The sequence below is a fragment of the Anguilla anguilla genome, chromosome 7 (genome assembly GCF_013347855.1).
Source record: "Anguilla anguilla isolate fAngAng1 chromosome 7, fAngAng1.pri, whole genome shotgun sequence".
Taxonomy (NCBI): domain Eukaryota; kingdom Metazoa; phylum Chordata; class Actinopteri; order Anguilliformes; family Anguillidae; genus Anguilla; species Anguilla anguilla.
This window is the reverse complement of record NC_049207.1, coordinates 10,639,051-10,660,056: the sequence shown is the minus strand read 5'-3', so window position 1 is coordinate 10,660,056 and position 21,006 is coordinate 10,639,051. Positions and strand designations below refer to the sequence as shown.

Below are 21,006 nucleotides of genomic sequence, written 5' to 3'. Positions count from 1 at the left end.
ATAGGCTGTGTAGCTTGGTAAAAAAGGTTTTAAGCCTGCTCTGAGTTAGAGTTAGAGTTAGGACATGTCTCAGATCTTCTGGCAGTTAGTTCCAATGCAGGCATGTTCCCGTGCTGCAGGTCTCTGATTCAGCAGTGAGGTGAAACCTCCTGGGTCAGATTTTCCTGCGTGTCGTCCCTCCTTCAGACGGTAACGCGCCGTTCTTTCTGGATGAGGTCGGAGGTGTTTTTGCTTCTTGTGCGAGATGAGCTTTTAATAGTGGAAGCAATATTTAAATGTGTATTTTGCGGTTGTGTTCATTTGCATAATTACTTTTAATAAATACCCCCCGAATCAACGACTTGGTGGGTGTAGCTTCACACAGGACTTGCAATAATTTGTCTTAGCAAATTTCCCCGTGGTCTTCTGAGCTCCATTACATGCATTGATACTGACGCCATTATTGTATCCGCCTATAGTATGTACATTGAAATGCATATAATATTTATAATGCTTTCATATGCTCAATAAATAGAGTTGTTTGCAGTGTGCTAAACAATATGTTCTTCTGGGGTTCTGTGTTATCGCGTTGATTTGTGCACAGTGTTGATTTTAAGACTAGAGAACATGGATGGATATCTTACTCGAGACTGTGCCGTCTCTCTGTGATTGGTCAGTGAGTCATATAGCTCTTTTCCTGTTTCCAAGGGGAACACTGTCTCTGTCTGTGCTGAAGTATTATTTTCCGCAGTGGTTGTCAAATTGCTGACATCCAGCTCTGTAGAATAATTTCTGTAGATATTCGCTTTAATTATACAACCAAAGGCTGTGAAGGGCTTATTTCAGATTAATCTTTTAACTAAGAAGTGAGAGTGGCTCTGTGCACTGTTGGTTGTAAATAATTGACTGAGATTTTAAACCCCCAATTAAACCGATCAGCAGGGAGAGAGGAAATCCCTTGGTGGCCGATTCATTAGTAATAATCTCTGACATTTGTGCCAGTGCAGACTGATAGTGTAGTTCAATCCGTTAGAAACCATGTCAGGGATTATAGCTGTTATGAAGCAAAGACCTTTAATTCAATTTAGAGAGAGAAAGACATGAAGCAGAAATGCGCGGGTATAGTTATTATTTATAGAACGAGAAGGATGAGTAATTGTTATAAATATAAAGTGAGCATTCTCTATGAAGTTCAGCTTTTATTTAAGGGTTTTTTTTATACACTTTGGATTCACCATGTAGAAATTACAGTACTTTTTATACATTCTCAGTCACCCATTTCAGGGCACCATAATGTTTGGGACATATTAATATTATGTAAATGAAAGTAGTCTTGTTTAGTACTTTGTCGCATATCCTTTGCTGGCAGTGACTGATTGAAGTCTGTGACCCAGACATCACCAGGTATCTTCGCTGGTGATGCTCTGCCAGGTCTGAACAGATGTCTTCCGTTCTTGCTTGTTTCGGGGGCTAGTTGCCTTAGGTTTTCCCTTCAGCGTATGAAACGCATGCTCAATTAGATTCATATCGAGTGAATGACTTGGCCAGTCGAGAATTTTCCTGTTTTTGGCTTTGAAATATTTTGCAGCCAATGATTTTTGAGGTATTTGCTTGAACTTGAGGAGATGAGATGCTTTGGTACACTTCAGAATTCATTCCGCTGCTACATCTTCAATGAAGACAAGTGAACCAGTACCTGTGGCAGCCATACATGCCCAATGTATCACGGATGGAAGGGGGGGGTGTTCTTTGGATCTTGGGCAGTTCTTTTTGGCCTCCACACTTCGCTCTTGTCATCACTCTGATACAAGTGAATCTTGATCTCATGTTTTCATAACTATTCAGCCTCTTTTAGGTACTTCTTAGGAAACCTAGCAATCCTGTATTTGCAGCTAACTAGTGGTTTTCATCTTGCAGTGTAGCCTCTGTAGTTCTGTTTGTGAAGTCTTCTGTGGAAAGAAATCACATCAACATGTCCATGACTGCCTTCTGAAGTCTGTTTATGATCTGTCAGACAGGTGTCTGGGAGTTTTTCTTCATTATGGCGGGAATTCTTCAGTCATCAACTGTAAAGGTCTTCTTTGGCCTACCAAAGCTTACCAGCAATCACTAAGCTTACCGGTACTCTCTTTTTTCTTAATGATATTCCTAATGAAGGTTTGGCCTATGTCTCTGTTTTTTTCTGCCTCATAATGGCTTTCTTGACTTTCATTGGCACAACTGTGGTCCTTATGTTGACAAGCAGCAATAACAGACTGTAATCAAAAGCCTAGAATCAAGACTTTATACTAAAAGCTCTTATACCCGCACTTAGGAACAATTTAACACAACTGACTAATCAGAAACGCATTTGTCCGAACCGTTATGGTGCCCTGAAATGGAGGGGCTATGCATAAAAAGTGCTGCCTTTTCTGAATAGTGGACCCAAAATGTATACATATGCCCTTAACTAAAAGCTGAGAATCTCCTACGACCGTTCATCTGAAATCTGGTGCTCAAATGGGCGGGGTTCGAGGAACGTGGGCGCCTGCGGCACAACAATCTGCTGCAGGAACATTTTGCCGTCTCCAGTGACCTTTGTGCCCCCACCCCCAGTTACGCCCCCCCCCCCCCCCCAACCCCCCACACACACACTCCGCCCCCTCCCGCCACAGTGGGGCCAAACCTCTGACTGTGATGAAGGTGTGCGGCGGTGCCTGTGCAGACCTCATTAAACGTGAATGAGGGGTCTGTGGCATTGATGTGCCCCTCCACCGCTTGTTCATGTGAGTCCAGCTAGTCCGGTTCGGCTCGCTCATTCTGCCTGGCCTGCATGACTGTTTTGGGCAAAGACTCTTATCTGGAGTGGCTTGCATAACAACGCGATTTCGTGCTTTTTTTGTGCTGCTAGATATTTTAATGATTGAGTCGAGGGTAAACACCCTTGTGCATGGAGCCCAGAGACCGAGCTGGGAGTTGGCTCAATAGCTCCCTCGTGCATGTGGGCATCTGCTCCCGATATCACTGGCCTTGCCGCCCGTGTGTTAACTCATGCCCAGCTAAGAAGATCGCTTTGTCTGGCACTGGCGTTAATTGAGTGAACAGGATTGAAGAGTCCTCTTCAAATCTGCCACAATCCAGGGCATTGTCCCTCCTCAATACTACTTCCAGAAGAATTAATCATGGGAAAATAAGGCTTCGTTATTGGGGCTGCCGTGTATTGCTAATAGCTAACTTCTGTGAATCAGTACTTTTATTTATCCTTTCTTTAACCAGGAAAGCCCTATTGAGTTCAAAATCTATTTTACAAGGCAGACCTAAACTGCAGTTGGTTCAAAGCAGTGAGTCATTGATAGCAAGTAATCATTCCACCTGTTTTGCAGCTGACATATCAATGTTTTATGTTAATTGACTGAACTAAACTGAATAATTAGGGGCTTTTGTGGATGAAAATCCAGAGATCCACTAGCACTTGAGACCTTCATCGATGGACTCATTTCATTGGCATAGAAGGCTGGAGCATGGTGTTAATTTCTGCAATTTTGTTACATAAATAAATAAATGAATAAATACATATAGAATAAATTGAAATGTATGATACATGGATTTTTAGTATAGGCTACATCTTCAAATAATGCTGTCTTAGAGTGAAGCAAATGATTTTGTGTTGCTTAGCTGTGGCATCTGCTGACCTGTGCTGGTCTTTGAACACCATTGATTGTTATGATATATATGGTAGAAATAGGAACCCTGGAGTTACAGACTAATATTTAATTGGGCGGGGGAACCTCTAACTTGTGTTCCGGCTTCTCGAAGGAACATTTTTTGGTCCCGCCTGCTTTTGTTTGGTGTCACTGTTCCCGTGAACCGAATCCTTCCCACGGACCAATTTTCTCTGTTAGCTTTGCGAATCCTCCTTGATTGCAGCCACCTTTTCCTTTTAAAAGAGTTCCGGAAAAAAAACTTCAAAGCCAGCACGGCTCCGCGCGGCGGGGCTGCTTCTTTGTGCGGTAGTTCCTCAGAGTCAAGTGGCGTTTACTTTTTCTTCTTCTTTCCTCGGTGACTGAAGTGCGTTTTGTTCTGCGCCATTACTCCCAGCGAGGGGACAGGAGTCTTCCCCATCTGTGGCTCCGCTCAGACTCCAGCAGCTCCCCCCGTCCCCCCAGATAATGTCGCCGTTCTCCTGCGAAAAGCACGACGCACGTTGTCACTCTCTGATTGTCTGTTTGTCTGTCCGTCTGTCAGTCTGTCTGTTCTCTTCAGCATTAATCGCCCATGTATGTTCATTGTGAAATTATGAAAGAATAAAAGCGATATTGATTTCATAATTACATGAGCACCTGCTTTATTTTCAAGAGATAAATGCATATGTATAGGGTGTAGTGTGGATTCTGCAATGCTTGACACAAAATGTATTTTTCATTGAAAAAAAAAAAAAAATTCTCGAGCGTCGCAAAATACCGGCTATACTGCATTGCTTGACAAAATGCATTTTTAATTGCAAAATAGAAAAACAAAACAACACTGTGAAGATCTCAACCTTAACCTTTTTTTCTTTCCTTGTGAGACTTTCATCAGTACAGACACAGCTGACAGGTGCAGGGAACTCATTACCCTCAGACCCCAGAAGGAAAGGCTATGATGGTGGATAGCCCACATATGGGAGAATACAATCAGCCTCTAATGGGAGCTGTCTGTATCCAGATGAGACCATGTACGCGGCCCGAGTCCCAGGCTCGCCTTCCCCTCTCTCTTTCCGAATTTGACTTTTGCATTTGTACCTGGCAGAATCCAAATGACCTGCTGTAGCTGCGCAGATGGCCGAGCACTCTTTAGAGCGAATGATGTATTATCTCACCCAGGCCAAGAGATGGGGCGATGCCACGCAAACAAAAACATTCCCGGCACTCTGGGTCTGTGTCCACCCAGCTGTGTCTACCTGTTGTAGAACTGACAGTTAATGCTCCTCCCTGGGAAATGTGCCGAGTCATTTACCTGGCTCTGTACCCTGCCCCCCTGTTTGTTCTCAGGGCTTTCTCAAGAGCGAACGGGTGGCCAGGATGGTGCAGAGCGGGGGCTGCTCTGCCTACGACTTCCGGGAAGTCTTCAAGAAGAACATCGAGAGGAGGGTCCGCAGCCTCCCCGAGATCGATGGCCTGAGCAAGGAGACGGTCCTGAGCTCCTGGATCGCCAAGTACGACGCCATCTACAGGGGGGACGAAGAAGTGCGGCGCCAGCCACCCAGAATGCACTTCAGCGCCGTGTCGGAGCTGATCCTCAGCAAGGACCAGCTCTACGAGATGTTCCAGCAGATCCTGAACATCAAGAAGTTTGAGCACCAGCTACTCTACAATGCCTGTCAGGTGAGTCTGAGCAGGCTCTGTAAAGTGAGTCATATAACACCTCTCAGGTGAATATCAACAGGTTCTGTAAAGTGAGGCATATAACACCTGTCAGGTGAGTCTTTGCAGTACCTGTGAGGTAAGTACCTCTGACACCTGTCTGGTAAAGGCCTCTCACCTTCCTTGTCATCGCAAGTAGCTGCATAGAATCGCACTTTAATTGCAAGTTGCTTCTGAGAAAGTGTTTTGTGTGTAAAAATCAAATCCAGCAGAAGAATTTGATTCCCCAAAAAATATTTAGGGTATTCCAGAAAACACGCAGGATGGCAGCACTTGAGATGATAACCAGTGTGCCTGTCTTTCGGGCTGTTTTACCTGCTCGTTGCCCAAAATGAGCTAAGTGTAAGGATTTGATTTGCACCAGCCCGAAGGTTGCTCCTAGCAGTAGTTAAACAGACATCAGTTTGTGTGCTGCTTCATCATCATTAAGCATCCCAACACTATCTACTGTGTGGGACAATTTAATTAAAACTGTATCTTAGCTGAGCTATAATACAGAACCATTGTATTCTGGCCAAAGCTGAGCTGTGATACAGTACTATTGCATTCTGACTGCCTCACAGTAATATTTTTGAATCCTTGCTACGGTGAACTACAGTAATAACAATATAGCTGTATCGATGGTAAAATTTCCTTTTTCATTCCAGTTTTCCTTTTTTTAATTTTAATGTAATTGAAATCATCCACATCCTTCATATTCCATTTTTGATGTTAGCTTTGCACTTAATCTCTCGGAAGATTTTCTTTTCAAAACAGACAAATTTTCTGCTGTAGATAAGTGATTCAGGCAAACTTTCACGATACCAGTTATTTAGTATAATTGCCTAAATCATGTGGTCGGTCTAAGGAAGATATGTAACTGAATAAAACTGACTACAATTTCACTTTTACTGCTTACAAATGGAAAATGATATATGTTACAATTATTATAAAGTGAATGCACCTGATTTTGCTGAACATGGTTATGAAGCCAGACTAAAGTACAATAATATAATGTTCCATTCAGGATACAATTAAATCAGACATGAATTAAATAAAAATAAGTTACCGTATTGAAATATTCAAATGGAAATGGCAAAAGGTGTGGACTTTGAGCTGCGTGCCCTTCACTAATTACCATTTCGGCAGGTATTGGTGCTCACGTCACGTCCCTGTTTGAAGTTTCGCGTTAAAGGTCAGAGATAGGTGTGAATCCCTCTAATTAGTGCACCCACTTGCTTCTCTAACAGCCTGGCTTCCACAGGGAGAGAAGGATGGGGGGGGGGGGGGGGGGGGGGCAGGGAAGATGGATAGAGAGGCCTGTGTGTTGCAATTAACATTAAAGGATTAGTGCAATTAGTCATTTGTGGGCCTTTGATCAATTGGATACATGCACGGAGGTTCAGTGTACCTACTCTGAAGAGCTTGGAATCCTACCTCCAGCCATACTGTGACATTGACAGACTGAAAGCGTTTATGCGCTCATATAACTTATGAAAGAAAAGCAGATCAGAAAGAGGAATAAAATTGTAGTAATTGGCTTGACACATACTCGTGCTTTCTGCCATTTTCTTTCAAGCACCGCAGCCATTGCTGTTTAGAAATAACAGTCTGAGTATTTTAATGGCAGTAATAAATTCCTTGTTAAGCGTAAATTATGTGGATAGGACACATGACTGCACAAGAAGATAAGTCATAATTGAATAACTGGGGCAACGGGTTTATTTGACAGTCTGCGTAGCTGTATCTCCCTGGTGTGTGAATATGTAAAATTCATGAACAAACTGTCGTGGACATACTGTGATTTAAAGATTTGTTGAAATTCAAGTGGTTTTTATGAAACATTTGTAATGAACAAATAAATTGTAGTATATGAACAGAACCAAGACTGGAGACACTGGCTAGGGAAAGAAAACATTTTTTTCTGTTGTTGCCAATTAGATGAACTTTGACTACATTTTTGTTTTCTATGATATACTGTATTATAATAAGTCTGTTGCCCCTGGCTGATTTAGTGATCGTTGTTGTAGTTCAGAATCTTATATGGATGATACTTCATCCAGTGGCATTTTGGTAAACAACATTATAAGTTGCTTTTGGATGCACCACAAGTACTCATTATCTGATTAAAGATTCAAGAATATTACATGACATTGTACAAAGTGGGTGATTTGATGGTAGTAATGATGGAAAGCTAATTTTTCTGATTGATTTTAGTTATTGTTCAAAACATAAATCATTGGCATGAAATCTTTCAGTGAAGATTACAGTTACCTGCTTTCTTTTGTAGGACGCAAAGGTGCGCAAAAAAAAGCTATTATTAATTGCAGAATGACCACATTCTGTTTTGACATGTGGGAATCCCAATACCAATGCAGCACAACAAACCAGGTGAACAGGTCACTGTCAGATTCGTGTATAGATATCCGTTAGTACTTTCTGGTACCAGTAATCAGCATTTTTGTGCAGGCTGTGCTATGGGAGTGATGTCAGTGTTTACCTTTGATCTCTGACCTCTGACCTCCGTCGCTCGCTGAGGGCCCAACACCAATCGCTCCACACCCTCCCCCATTTTTTTATTTTTTGCTCCAAACACCACCCGGGATTTCCATCTCAGCTGTTTGAGCGAGGGCAGCTTTCCGGCTGAAAGCGGCTTGGCTCGGGTCACCGTGGCGATGTAATTGCAGTTCCGTCGACCTGTAGGGTAACAGCTGCAGATGTGCGGGGGCTGTGTGACCTGGGGGAGGGGCCGGTCTCACTCGCAGGTGTGGAGCTATTCCTGGAGCTCTGGCGGAATCCACTCCTCGCGTATGAAACGATCGGCCCCGCTCCTCCGGGCATCGATTTGCTTGCCCTCTCATTCATGCACTCAGTCTAATTTGTTATTAAACATTCAGAGGTTTGACCTCTTCGCGCAGCTGCCTGCTATAGGTATAGCGAGCAAAATGTCATTTATTTGCGCGGTAGCTATCGTCCACACTTCAGCTAAACGCATTTCGGAAGAATCTAGAGAATTCTAGATCAGCTGCAACTCACAATCACAATCCTGATCCATGCTACTGCATATCAGTATGGAAATCCCAGGCTGCAACAGAAAATGTTCAATGTTTGGCTTAGCAAATGGAAAAACTGACATTTGAAATGGGCCATCCATATATACCGTCATAAAAATCCCAGATGAATATTTATTTTTTTGAATTACTTGGAGGCTGTGATGGATTGCTGAAACGGGCATCGAGTCAGAGGAAGAATAATGTTTTTTTAATTTTTTTAAATTGGCTATGGATTATGTGCTCCTTCTGAGGCCTATAAGTACTTCACTCTGATTATAGCAATACTATCATTCTGCATAGTCATTGTGTTCCAGAGGGAAGGAATGCTCTTAAACTTAATACCTCACTCTGAATGCTTCCGTCAGTTTCAGCAGTGGTTTGGCTGCCGTGGGACTCAACCTGTTAAGGCAACCTGCAAGTGTGTGGATGGGCCCCACGTTCCAGTTACAAATTACACCAGTGCCAGCTGAGGCTGGTAGCCCCGCAGGACGACACACAGCTGGAGCCTGCATTGTGCAGGGAAGGGAGGCTTTCGGTCAAACGGGGCGACAGCGTCTCATCTTGTACCAGCAACCTCGCTAGCCGAGCAGGTGGTTTCACCTGTTGAGCTGCACAAGGAAGTGTCCTCCTCTTCCTCTGACTCGTGTGTGCGCAGCCACAGCTTGGTGACCGCGGCGTGATGAGAAGTGGTCGCTGACATCACACGCTTTGGAGGAGAGCTTTGTGTGGCAATGAGCCGATGAATATGTCTGAGCATTCCAAACTGGGAGGGAAGGGGCTTGGAGATAATGCTCCGAGCTAAAATCTGCTGGTGGAACACCTCAGTTAGAGTGTAGCTGCAGTGTCTTGGAGAGAAGGAACACTCTATACTGAATGCTTAATCCATAGTGTTTCAGAGAGATGGAATACTGCAGAATGCTTCATGCAGAGAATATAGAATAGAATAATAGCTGGCATACAATAAATTAAATAAAAAAATTCACATTGAGGAAGGAATTACAGGTAGAAATTTAGAATTCTATTAAGAAAAAACCTAGTAAGAACGTCTGTGCGCAAATTGCGTAGAACTTATATAAAATGCTTAAAAATAGGTGAAGCGTCCCAACACTGACATTAACAACCAAAGGAAGCGCCAGACAGATCCGTCTCCTGGCTAGTCTCTTTCGTCTCTGTCTGACACTTCCCCTCTCTCTTCACCTCCGCCTCAGCAGTTTTCAAGGCACTCGAACCCCGGCAAGCGAAATTGACGGTGTTTTCGGATATCTAGTTTTTATTATTATCTAGTTTGATCATCGCCTTTGAGAAACATACAATATAATTTGATCTGGCAAACTTGCTCACAGTCCAGGGAGTCTCACTTGTGATTGGGTAGCTTGCTCTGTTTGGACCATAGGAAAGCTCTCTCTCTCTCTCTCTGTACCTGCTCTCGTCTTCACAAACATCAAAGGAAACATCTTTGGGCCAATTAGAGTTACGGTGAGGATCTTGAGAATGTATACAAACCTGCGATGACCTGGAGTTTTCTCTCCTTTGAAGGTTTTTAAAAAATATTTTATTACCTTTTGGAGGAAATGCGAAACACTCAAAATATTGGGGGCCAGAGACCCTGTATGACCACAGGATGCCACAGGTAGCATAGTCCTTCTTGATTTTAAGTTTGAGTGCAATCTGCAGCTTTTAATTTAAATCATTGATTGGAAATCTTAATATCTGTATAGATAATGGTTGTTGAGGCCTGATATTTGAAATCTACATTTTTAGAAGCAGTTACAGTTTCAAGCGGTAACCAATGCGGTGCGTTTTGGTTTTGTTATATGGAAAATATTTTACTGGAAGTTGGAGACTGCTACTGGCTGGATTTAACAATTATATGTCTACTCATTTCACCCCTGTTGTTAGAAACAGAAGTACTTTTTTTTAGAGGTGTTCAATAACTGAGCTGGATTACCTACTAAAATATTTATGCTTGGTCTCGTTATAAAAAGGCTAAAACCATGAATCTTTTGATAATAATACCACCTGTATTTTAGACCTAAGGGAATACTTCCATTCTTGTTTTACTGAAATGCAGCACAATTCTGTAATATGGTTGTGTTTTTGATTTGTAGTTGCTTCACAATTTGCAGTTGCTTTGCAGTTTGTTTTTGTTGTTTTTTTTTTTCTTGTCGCTGTGCTTCAGAGATTTATATTCTTGTTTTATGCTTTTGTATTTGAGTTTGTTTTCATATTTGTGTTTGTGTTTTGTTATTTGTTAATGTGTTTTCCGATTTGCACTTGTGTTGTGATAATGTTGCGTTTCTTTAATGCTACAACACAATTACCACAAAGTAAAACAATATCTGCACAACCTTCTACTCTAGGAATACATAGAATTTCAGTTCATCAAATGCATTTGTTGAGGAGATATTGACAAAAACAAAAACAAAATAATGCTCTAGGTCAAAAATGACCTCACCCATGCATCTAAGGTTTAATGCAGAGAGGAGTTAGGTGATTGATAGCCAGGTGTAGTGAGCTGTATTTGAAGCGGTAGTCTGTGCGAACGTGTGCGAGCGGGTTTGTGTATGAGATAAAAGCTGAAGTACACATTGATCGTGTTTGTGTCTGTGTCTGTGTACGCGTATGTGAAGTGAGAACTCAGTCAATGGCGGAGCCTGACACATCCTGCCGATCGGTCAGGAACGGAGCGGTCTGCTTCTGGGGTGAAGCGGCGCTGTCATCGGGAGAACAGTAGCGTCCTTCGCTGCTTCGCGATGACATTTCTATCCCCCCCCCCCCCCCCCCCCCAATGAACACGTCCAATATTGAAAATTAATCTCCATTCTGTCCATCCTGTTTCATTACTGGACCGCGGAGGTGGGCAGGTGGCGGGTGAGGACGGCTAGCGGTTGAGCGTCACGAAAATGTGAGAAGCGAAAGACGCCGAGAGCATCAGACAGCGGATAGTCATCTCTGCCTCACACGGGGAACCAGCAGCGACAGGCTGGGCCACATAATCACAGACTGCGGTTAATCCTCGGATTGAGGCGTTCAAAGGTCTGCTGCTCGCCCTGTGCCAGGCTATAGACTTCAGAGGTACCCATTAGGGCAGGAAGTCATTCCTCCAACATGAAAAACGTCCCCTGTGTTTCCGTTAGCGCATTTTGGTCAGAGGTGTCCAATTTTATCGAAAAGGGTGTAGGTTTTGTGTTAGCTCAGCACTAAGGCACCTGATTCTACTTGTCAGGTTCCTTTTTGGAGACCATGATTAGTTAATTGGTTGAATCAGGTGTCTTAGTGCTGGGCTAAGACAAAAACCTGGCCCTTTTTGGATATGGTTGGACACCCCTGATTTAGGTCTATTCTACTCACAACATCAATGAGTTACCTAAAATAGTCCTCACTATTAACAGTACCTAGTTGTCTTAAACATTGTTGTCATAGAAATGCCATCAAAACGAAAATAGTATAGCAGGAACAGTTACACAGGAGCGCAGCAACAGGCACAGTACTGTTGAACTCGGTGTGCTTCTTGTCCAAGGACACTCTGCAGGCTGGAAGACATCGAAAGATAGGACTCCAGAATGAGTTTCATTTTAACGTTACATAGGAGCAAAGTATTTGCAAAGCAGCATTCAACTTTGTAGTCATGGGTGATAGTCGTAGTAATTAGGGGAGTGTGGTGTGGCCAAAAGAAATCATATAGGTGTTCTCAGAAGTTTTGGTGATACACAATACATATCATAATATTTGTGTTGAATTATTAATATACAAAATAATGAAGATAATAATCCTTCCCAACTTAAATGGGATGTTGTGGGGGATTAGGCAACTTCTGTTTGGATCTATAGTTAGATCCTTTTTCCTTGATCCTTTGAGTACAGATATCTGATTATTATATTTCTTCACAGCCACAAAGCATTGGGCCATGTGATTTCAAAGGTGAAGGTATATAATAGTAATAATTCTATTAATATATTAAGTAAATATAGTACTTACTAATAATTCAGTAAATATAGTAATCAATTGTATTCATCAATGGCAGTGTGTTTATGCTGCTTACTGATACCATGAAACCATGTTTTTGCTAAATATTTCAGGACAGATATCATGCTGTGACAAACATATGCTGTGACATGCCAAAAGCAAGCAGCCATAGGAGACCAAAAAACGTCATGGGAGAAAATACTATGCAGTTTTACTCCAGTTCTTCAATATAACAACAAAATCCATCACTCTTCGTTGGAGCATCATATTGCTGATTGGAGCTCTTTTCAAAGCAGCCTTACCCAGGCTAGCTTTTCAGAAAGCTTTAAAGGGTGGTCTCCACCATTTTCATGAAGTGAAATTGTACCAATGCCGATATAAACTTGTCAGGTTGCCCATGCCCTGTACTGATTATGATTTTACATGAATACACGTCATTCGAGGATTCTATCATTCTTCTTCTTCTAAATTGGTTGCCTGTGAACAGAACGCATTATTCAGCCAGTCGGCCTGAGGCACAGTTCTGTCGACCTTAAATAAGGAATTTCGTCAGGGTGTATCCATACTTCTCCCGCCAGCGTATTTCAAGCAGCAACAGGGAGCCGGGGCCTTGATGTCTGGTTCTGCTCGGCACCTGTTGAGTCAGAGCGTTCGGAAGCAGAGAGTTTTCTGACCCACAAAGAGCCGCGGTAATGGAGTTTTCCGAAATAAATGTCATTTGCGTTTGAAGCCATTAGTCATTGTCAGTGATTTGGTGTAGGGGGCCCGCGGATGGCTCTCAGCAGGAAGCCCGCGCGGTCGCCCTCTTGTGAGATGCGCGGTACCCCAGACCCGCGCTGACGTGACGGCCGGGGCACCTGTCGGCTGTCAGGCCTGTCACGCCCGGAGAAACAGCCCCTTGATGAGCCTTCACAGGAGGCAGTCCGGCAGAAAGCCCCCCCCATGCCCGCGCCCCCCCCCCCCCCCGCCTTCGCCCCCCCGCGATTCCTGTTTGTGTTTCCACGCCTCAGCGGCCGCCCTAACTCATCCATAACCGAGTTACACGGGCGCTCTCCGAATGCCCGCCTAATTTATATGAATCGATACGTGGCTGCCAGTGCAGTCCGAGCGCTGGCATGGGATAGTTATTGATAGCGCGGCGACGCTCCTTTTTACGAGGCTCCCTACATTATTAATGAAGTACAAATCATTACGCTTCTTGTACTAAAGAAAACCGCCTCTAGCATACACAATAAATGCTGGTAAAGCATTAAACATCTCTGTATTCCAAATATTGAATCATAGTAATTGTACTGTGCAGAGGTGGGGGAATGGTAATGTATTGAACGCCTATTTCAAACTCCTTTTGTTTAAAGTGAATATGAACGTGTGCGTATGAATTAAAACGTGCGTGGCACCGATCTCAGATTTATGGAATTCTCATGTTGGCAACACACGAACAAGACTCACATACCCTAATCGCAAACATGAAATGCGTCTTTGAAGGTGGAGAAATGCACTGCTCTGCGGGCGCTGCGCAAACGAGCAGTCAGGACGGGGCTGCTCGTCTGAAAGCAGAGATAGCTGGTGATGTCAGACGGGCGTCCTGTTTGGTCATATCAAAGAGGAAGCCGGTGGTGCGCCACTGCGGCGGCTAGCGGCTTTAAAAGGCACATTTCCATCCAGTCAGGAATGCGTGGCTGCATCATTAAGATGTATCAGATGTATGCTCGGACTAAAGGGTAGTAGGGGAGCGTGTGTGTGTGTGTGTGTGTTGTGGCTTGTGTCTTAATTACCTGTCACAATGGAGGGGTAATTGGTGAAAGCCAGGCTTTTTGAATCCCTCTGTCCCTCCCACGCGTAACGGAGGAGCTGACGGAATTCGGGTGGCCAGCCTACGTCGGCGCTTTCGCCTGCTCTGATTCGCCTGACTGCGCCCCCCCTGTGCGGCCTCATTAGGGCGAGGAAACGCGCTGCTTAAGCAGTAGAACGGTTAAGGTGACCGTGGCGCTTCGCGGTGATCGAATTAATGATGACCCATTAACTGTATTATGCATATTGCTAAGGGTCTGGGCTTTAGTCTGTTATCTTGCTCAAACAATGAGGAGGTAAAAATGCAGATGGAGATAGATGGAGGAAGACAGACATGCAGGATTCATGACAGCATTTGTTAATGAAAAAGACCTGACTAATGATTGCAAAGGGTATATATGATGTGATAGCATTATTGTACAGCAGCTGTGTGTGTGTGTGGGAGATGTTTAGCTCAGTTAGGGTCAGTCCCATTTATGCGCAGTTTTTTCTGGAAATTAATTGAAATTCAATAATTAACTCAAAAATCCTCATTGAACATGATACATTTTTAAATTTTCTGAATTGCCTGGAGTGACTTTATAGTACTTTAAATAACTTAATTAGAAAAGAAACCTTTCACAGTGAGGTCATGCCTGCCGAGGGTGTACATGTTTAGTTACTTTATTATTCCTCCAGAAATATTGTTACCTCTTGTAACCTGAGATGGCTGAACTCAAGGACGTTGCGGCACATCTTCCTATATGAACATTAGTACAGGCATCATTTTGATGGCGACTGGAAACTGAAGAAAGAAGTGCTGGCACTATATAAAACGAGGTATTCATGTTTATAATAGTGAATAAATGCTATGACATTAATCTGTGCATATATACAACATCTGCAATTACATCACTGCGCAAACTGCTTTTTGGAAATGTATATTCTTTGCTTTAAATGACAATGCCCAAATACCCCTGTACTTGTTGTCAGAAGCTTCTGCAAGCATCCAAAATAGCATTGACTACATATAAAACTGTCTGGGCCTATTAAAATTGTACAGTGAAACTGAAGTGGTATTTTTAAAAAGCAGACTACGATTTTAAGTCTGCTGTCGCTGCCTTATGTTTGAAGAAGGTCCCTCTGTGCAGATACACAGGAGAAACAGTTCTCTCATTGCAGCAATGTCTCCTGTCAGTCTGAAAGAATGCAGGTGGGTTTGCACTCTCCACTTCTGCCAGACGCTGCACCTTTTCCCCCTGCAGTTCTCTGCGCAAACTGCGCAGTCACTGCAAGACGCTTCCTGCGCAGCTGGCACAGGCAGACACAGCAGTTAATTATGCTGCACCACGCTGGAGTTGGCACTGGCGCAGTCAACATTCTATTGAGTGGATCCATCCACACATTGGAAACCGATGTCAGCCGGCCCACCCCAGTAGTGATTGATCAATTTTAGGCTGAAATGTTCTCTAAAATGTAAAGAGTGTCTTGCCGGTTGTGGAATTCCCTTCAGAGTTTTTTTCTATATTTTAAAAATTCGCCTCGCTTAGGTCATAATGTGACGCTACAGCTGCTGAGAGTCTTTTCAGGCAGTACTGTTACACTTTAGATTAAATAAATATCAGTTTTGCGTAAAGATGCAGTCCATTATACAGTAATTTACATGGATCCAACTGAGAAGGTTCTGAACTGTACACTGTTCGCAAACATAGCTGTACAGTACTGCATGCTTTCTACACAAACACATAATATTTAAATATGCATTCTTGAGGCCTGTGAGTCACACTTTAAGGAACCGCAAGGTAATTGTTTTGGGATGAGATAAGATCAAAGAATAATGTTTAAATTATTTTCTGGTATTTCAATCATTTCCTTCAAGCGGTAATGTTTCTCTGTAGCTCTTGTAACACACTTTCTGACTCTTAGTCATAAATGCTGGCAGACGTAATCCTGCCACTGTGGATGAAATACGACTTAATGGTTGTCAAGCATTCCTGGAAGGCCACCGTGTCCCTCACAAAGCGCCCTATTGAAGTTATTGGTTGACTAAATAGTTCTCACTCAAAATTAAGAGAAATCCACGAAAGACCTTCAGACGACGCGACCCTCCAGGACTGGAATTTTGATATCGCTGACTTAGTCAGCAGTGCTTAAAACCTTCGGTGAGCGATTAAAGTTTCCCTCCCTCGCACAGGCAGCGGCGTTTCTCCACCGTGTGAAATCCCTGAATGGCTCGTGTGGAACGAGGCTCTTATCGAGTAGAAACAGCGTCGGGGTGTAGGAGGCTGCGTGAGAACGTGGGGGCCATGTTTGGTGGGGGGAGGAGCCCGGTTTCGTTCGGTGCCAGCTGAGGAGAGCTTGCATTATGACTCGCGGGGAAACCGTCGTGTTGCCCAGAACCAGGCGTGCTGCCTTTGTGCAGTCGTCGCCTATTGAAGGACCCTCTTCAAACGCAGAACTGTAGTGTTGCCAGTCTGCCACTTTCAGTCCAGAATCACCTTGGTTGCCAGAGGTTTTGCCCCTGCAAAACTACAGCAGAGCATGGGGTTATTAGATGCAGTGTTATGAGTGCTCACTGCTATCAGAACCTCGGTCATCATGCACATATGCAGTGCCATGTAAAAAGTATTGGCTGATTTCCTCTATTATTGCATATTTCTCACACTGAATGGTTTCAGATCTTTAGACAAAATCTAATATTAGACAAAGGGAAAGTGACTAAACACGAAACACATTTTTAAAATTATTATTTCATTTATAATAAATGAAAAATGTTGCGTTGTTCTGGCAAAGAAGGCATGGTATATGTAAGTGGTTCATTCAAAACCGGAATAAGATATAAATACCTTGCAGAAACTGCTTATAGGTATAAATGGACATTTAAGACATTTGAAAATTGACATTAAACTTTTTTAGATACAGTAGAAAGAAGAAACAACAAGAAGAGAGTGAGAAAATGATCTTTAATTCCTGAATCCCTTTCTTTGAACTCACTGAACTGCATTTTAGATTAAGGTTTAAAATTCAAACCCACGCAGTCATTTATTTACACGCTGAGATGAGGAACATGTGGCTGTGTTAGCTAGGGGTTTTTTTAGAATAGATTTTGCTGCTTTGTTTATTTTTTTATTCGTCCTCAGAGACAAGTTCTTTCTAATTAGAGTAGCTACTGTCTAGATCTACGGTATGTTGTATATGTTCACTTGAATGCAGCTGGAGCTGGTATTTGCTTCTTCTCCGACACCAGGAAACGACTAGATCAATTGAAACCACGTAATTTATGGTTTCCAAAGAATACGCATAAATATTCAGGAAAGACATCCAGTAGTGGGCAACTTCTCATGCCTCTCTTAGGAAATTAAGGCTTGTGTCTACTGCATCACATTTCACTTTGATCTTATTCTGGGCTCAATGACTGCCCAGTCTGGATTGTCTTCGTTTAATATTTGTCTATTGAGAATTCTGTTTGTATTAAAACGCCAACTAATTCTCTGACAATAAAGCAGATTGAGCTTGGCCCTTCACACCAGCTCAAGTGAGCTCCTAACAAATTAAATTTCACTGTTCTTTGTACAGATTTGGTGATGAATATCCCATTGAACCTAGGGCATTCAAAGGTTTTTAACCTTACTCTTTTTCTCATAAAAACTGCATTGTGGGTAAGCAAGTCCTCCTGGCTAGAGTAATTTTGCTGAAGTGCTCTTCCACATGGGTGTTGGCTTTGTGTTAGGTCACTTGTATTGCTACAATTCATCAAGCCAATTTGATTGATTGAAGATTACCATGAGTAGACACTGGGGGCCTGTGGCTTTCATCAAGGAAACATTTGAAAGGAGAAATACGGATGATTTATTGAGCGAGTGAGTGTGTTGCTGGGTGACTGATTGATTCATTGATTGTTCTAGTTAGCGAGAAGCGAGGTGGAGGGTCTTACTGGCCGAGTGAGTGAGTGAATGAGTGATTGATTGGTTGATCTGGGGAACAAATGTGTGGGCTGTGCGGCTGATTGGTTAATCGGTCCCTGCTCCTTGTCTTCAGCTGGACAACGTGGACGAGCAGGCCGCGCAGATCCGGAGGGAGCTCGACGGCAGGCTTCAGCTGGCGGAGCGAATAGCCCGGGTACGCCTTCAGCCTCATCGACCGTTCTCCTCTTCCACATCAGCTTTTACCCACAATGCCGTTGTGCTGTTGGCACTGTAACAGTCATGGGTCACATATCAAGAGAACAGTACAGTTCACGTTACATTAGAAAAACATTCCAACAATTTTCTCTCAGTGGTGTGAGAAGAGTATATGCAGTGTTAATATTTTGATTTCCTACAGGAGAGAAAATATCCCAAGTTTGTGTCCAAGGGTTATGGAGGTCATGTACCTTGAGGAATTCGGTGTTAATATTTTGATTTCTTTCAGGAGAGAAAATATCCCAAGTTTGTGTCCAAGGACATGGAGGTCATGTACATTGAGGAATTGCGGTCATCTGTGAACCTGCTCATGGCCAATTTGGAGAGTCTCCCCGTGTCCAAGGGAGGGCCGGACTTCAAGCAGAAGCTGAAGCGCTCTCAGATGAACTCTTCTTTCCTGGACATGAGCGACGAGAACGACACGCTGCTCTCCAAGTCCGACGTGGTGCTGTCCTTCACTCTGGAGGTCAGTGCCGACCGGCTCCGTCATCGAAAACCTTGTGTTTTTTTCCGGCTTTACAGATTAGCTGATTTCAGTTCTGATGATACCAATGACATGTTCCTAAGCTTTCTCAAATGAGAAAACATGAATCAGTGAACATAATTAACATAAACATATCCTTTTTATTGAATGATCAAGGAAGATGTTTAAATTGGCGCGTGCTAGTTTTTAATCTGTCTTTTGCACACTTCACTCCTCACATTCCTCACATCTTTCGGAGGTTTACTCATGGAGTTGACCATTTCCTCCCCGCTCTGTAGGTCGTATTCACGGAAATAATGACTTCCTCACTATACCCTCTAACCCATTTGCTACTTAAAGCACTGCATTTCTCTCAGTTTCCCTCAGGCATCTAGTATGGTGCTTAACTTTATGTTGTGGGTTTATGTATTAACTATACTGTTGATTGTGATGGATGTTTCAGCTTCAGCTCTGTCCATTGCCTAAACCTTTATATATGCGCTTATGTTAGTCACTCTGGGTATGAGAGCGTCCGCTAATGCTAAACGTAATGCGGTGTCCATTCTTGTCCCGCAGGTTGTGATTATGGAGGTGCAGGGCCTGAAGTCCGTGGCTCCGAACAGGATCGTCTACTGCACCATGGAGGTCGAGGGGGGAGAGAAGCTTCAGACCGACCAGGCTGAGGCCTGCAGGCCACAGTAAGAGCTCCGCCAAGCGCGATCCGAGCCGGAAGGGGGAGCGTCACGCCCTAAAATCTGCAGATAACTTTCACAAAATAACAAACCGACTCAAAGCATGCATCTCCCAGAATATAGAACTGGATTGAGCCTGTCAACTTTCTGAAGGCTTGGTCGTGTCGCGCAAAGCCCACGTTGCTTAGTATTCTTTCCAGGTATTCTTTGCTGGAAAAGATCACGGACGCCTATCAGGAAATGATGTCACACATACTGTATGGCTCTCTGCTTGAAACCTGACTGCATTTCATTATGAGTGGATTTATCATCACACGAGCTTTAAAAAACCCGATTATTTTGTCATTTATTGTTTTTTTTAATCATTTATTTATCCTGAGTCCCACTGAGATTTAAAAAAAAAAAAAAAAAACTCTTTATATTAACTGCTGTTAAGCCTTTTTGAAAACATTGCAAATTACATGCATACACATTTTTTTTTAAGTAATGACACCGTTTTATAACGCGGAGAAGCTGTCGCCCGTTTGTGGTGTCTCGCACGTGCAAAGGGCACGGCGTTCGCAGTATAATCCGTTCCCAGAACCGCGGGCACGGGCTCATTATTGCAGGCTCCGGCTCACTTCCATTAATGGGAAGGCGTGCTGTACAGTAGAAACCTGCGACTCATTAACCCGGTAAACCTGAAAACGCCGGGTGCTGGCAGCCTTTCATCTGGCCGCTAACTCGACGCTAGCGTCTGCGTCGGCGACGAAGGAATGCAGACGCGCGCCGATCGTGGATTTGTCATTGCGCTTACGTTTCCTAGAAGCGCTCGAAATCAAAACGTCTCCGTCAATAATTTATTAAGAGAAGTTATTGAGTTATTCTCGGCGCGGCGCGCCCTCGTTCGCGATATTCGTGCGCAGATTTATTTATTTTTTTTACCTCGTCGCAGTGGGAGAGCTGGCAGAACGTCAGAGAGCCCTTTCTCAGTGTTTCTTGTTGAGCTGTCAGATGGATCCAGACATGGCCATTTTAGCACCCGAAACCTTCTGTAACGTGTACTTACGGTATTATTTATTGCTCGGGACTGTGGCTGCATGTACCGCTCACTCTGTACTCCAGTACACCGCGTCTTTTATAATTGCTGATTTCATCCATTACGGCATACGCTGTGTTGCCCTCTGTCCCTTATTAGCCATATGCTGTGTTGTCCTATACCCTTTATCGTCCAGACTCTAGCAGATACTGATGTACCATACAGTGTTTCCTCTGGTACTCAATAGTGCAGTATGCCATGCCTTTCTTATTTAACCTATGCTCTTTAGTACTCACGTCTGTGTTACCCTCTACCCTGCAGTATGCAATGACAAAGAACCTATAGTATGCCGACTGCAGTGTAGCATACCTTTTTAATTATCCTATGTCCTTTAGCAGATAGAGTGGAATACCATGCATTTTACTCTGTATCCTTTAGTTCTGAGACTACATTATTTTACTGAGTATGTTGTCTCCTGTTTCCCAATTTCATAGTATCCAGCTTCTCTTATCTTTCTATTGTGC

At 43.3% G+C, this 21,006-nt stretch overlaps 1 protein-coding gene across 9 annotated transcripts in view; it reads left to right on the top strand.

Annotated features, from left to right (window-relative positions):
• cadps2 (Ca++-dependent secretion activator 2) overlaps nt 1-21,006 on the top strand; it is a 126,481-nt gene that overhangs the window by 39,592 nt on the left and 65,883 nt on the right. For all 9 annotated transcript variants that reach the window (XM_035426082.1, XM_035426079.1, XM_035426083.1 and 6 more), the window contains exons 3-6: nt 4,989-5,321; nt 18,167-18,247; nt 18,539-18,775; nt 19,349-19,470. In XM_035426082.1, coding sequence (XP_035281973.1) covers nt 4,989-5,321; nt 18,167-18,247; nt 18,539-18,775; nt 19,349-19,470 — 773 coding nt within the window. The remainder of the gene's footprint in view (nt 1-4,988; nt 5,322-18,166; nt 18,248-18,538; nt 18,776-19,348; nt 19,471-21,006) is intronic.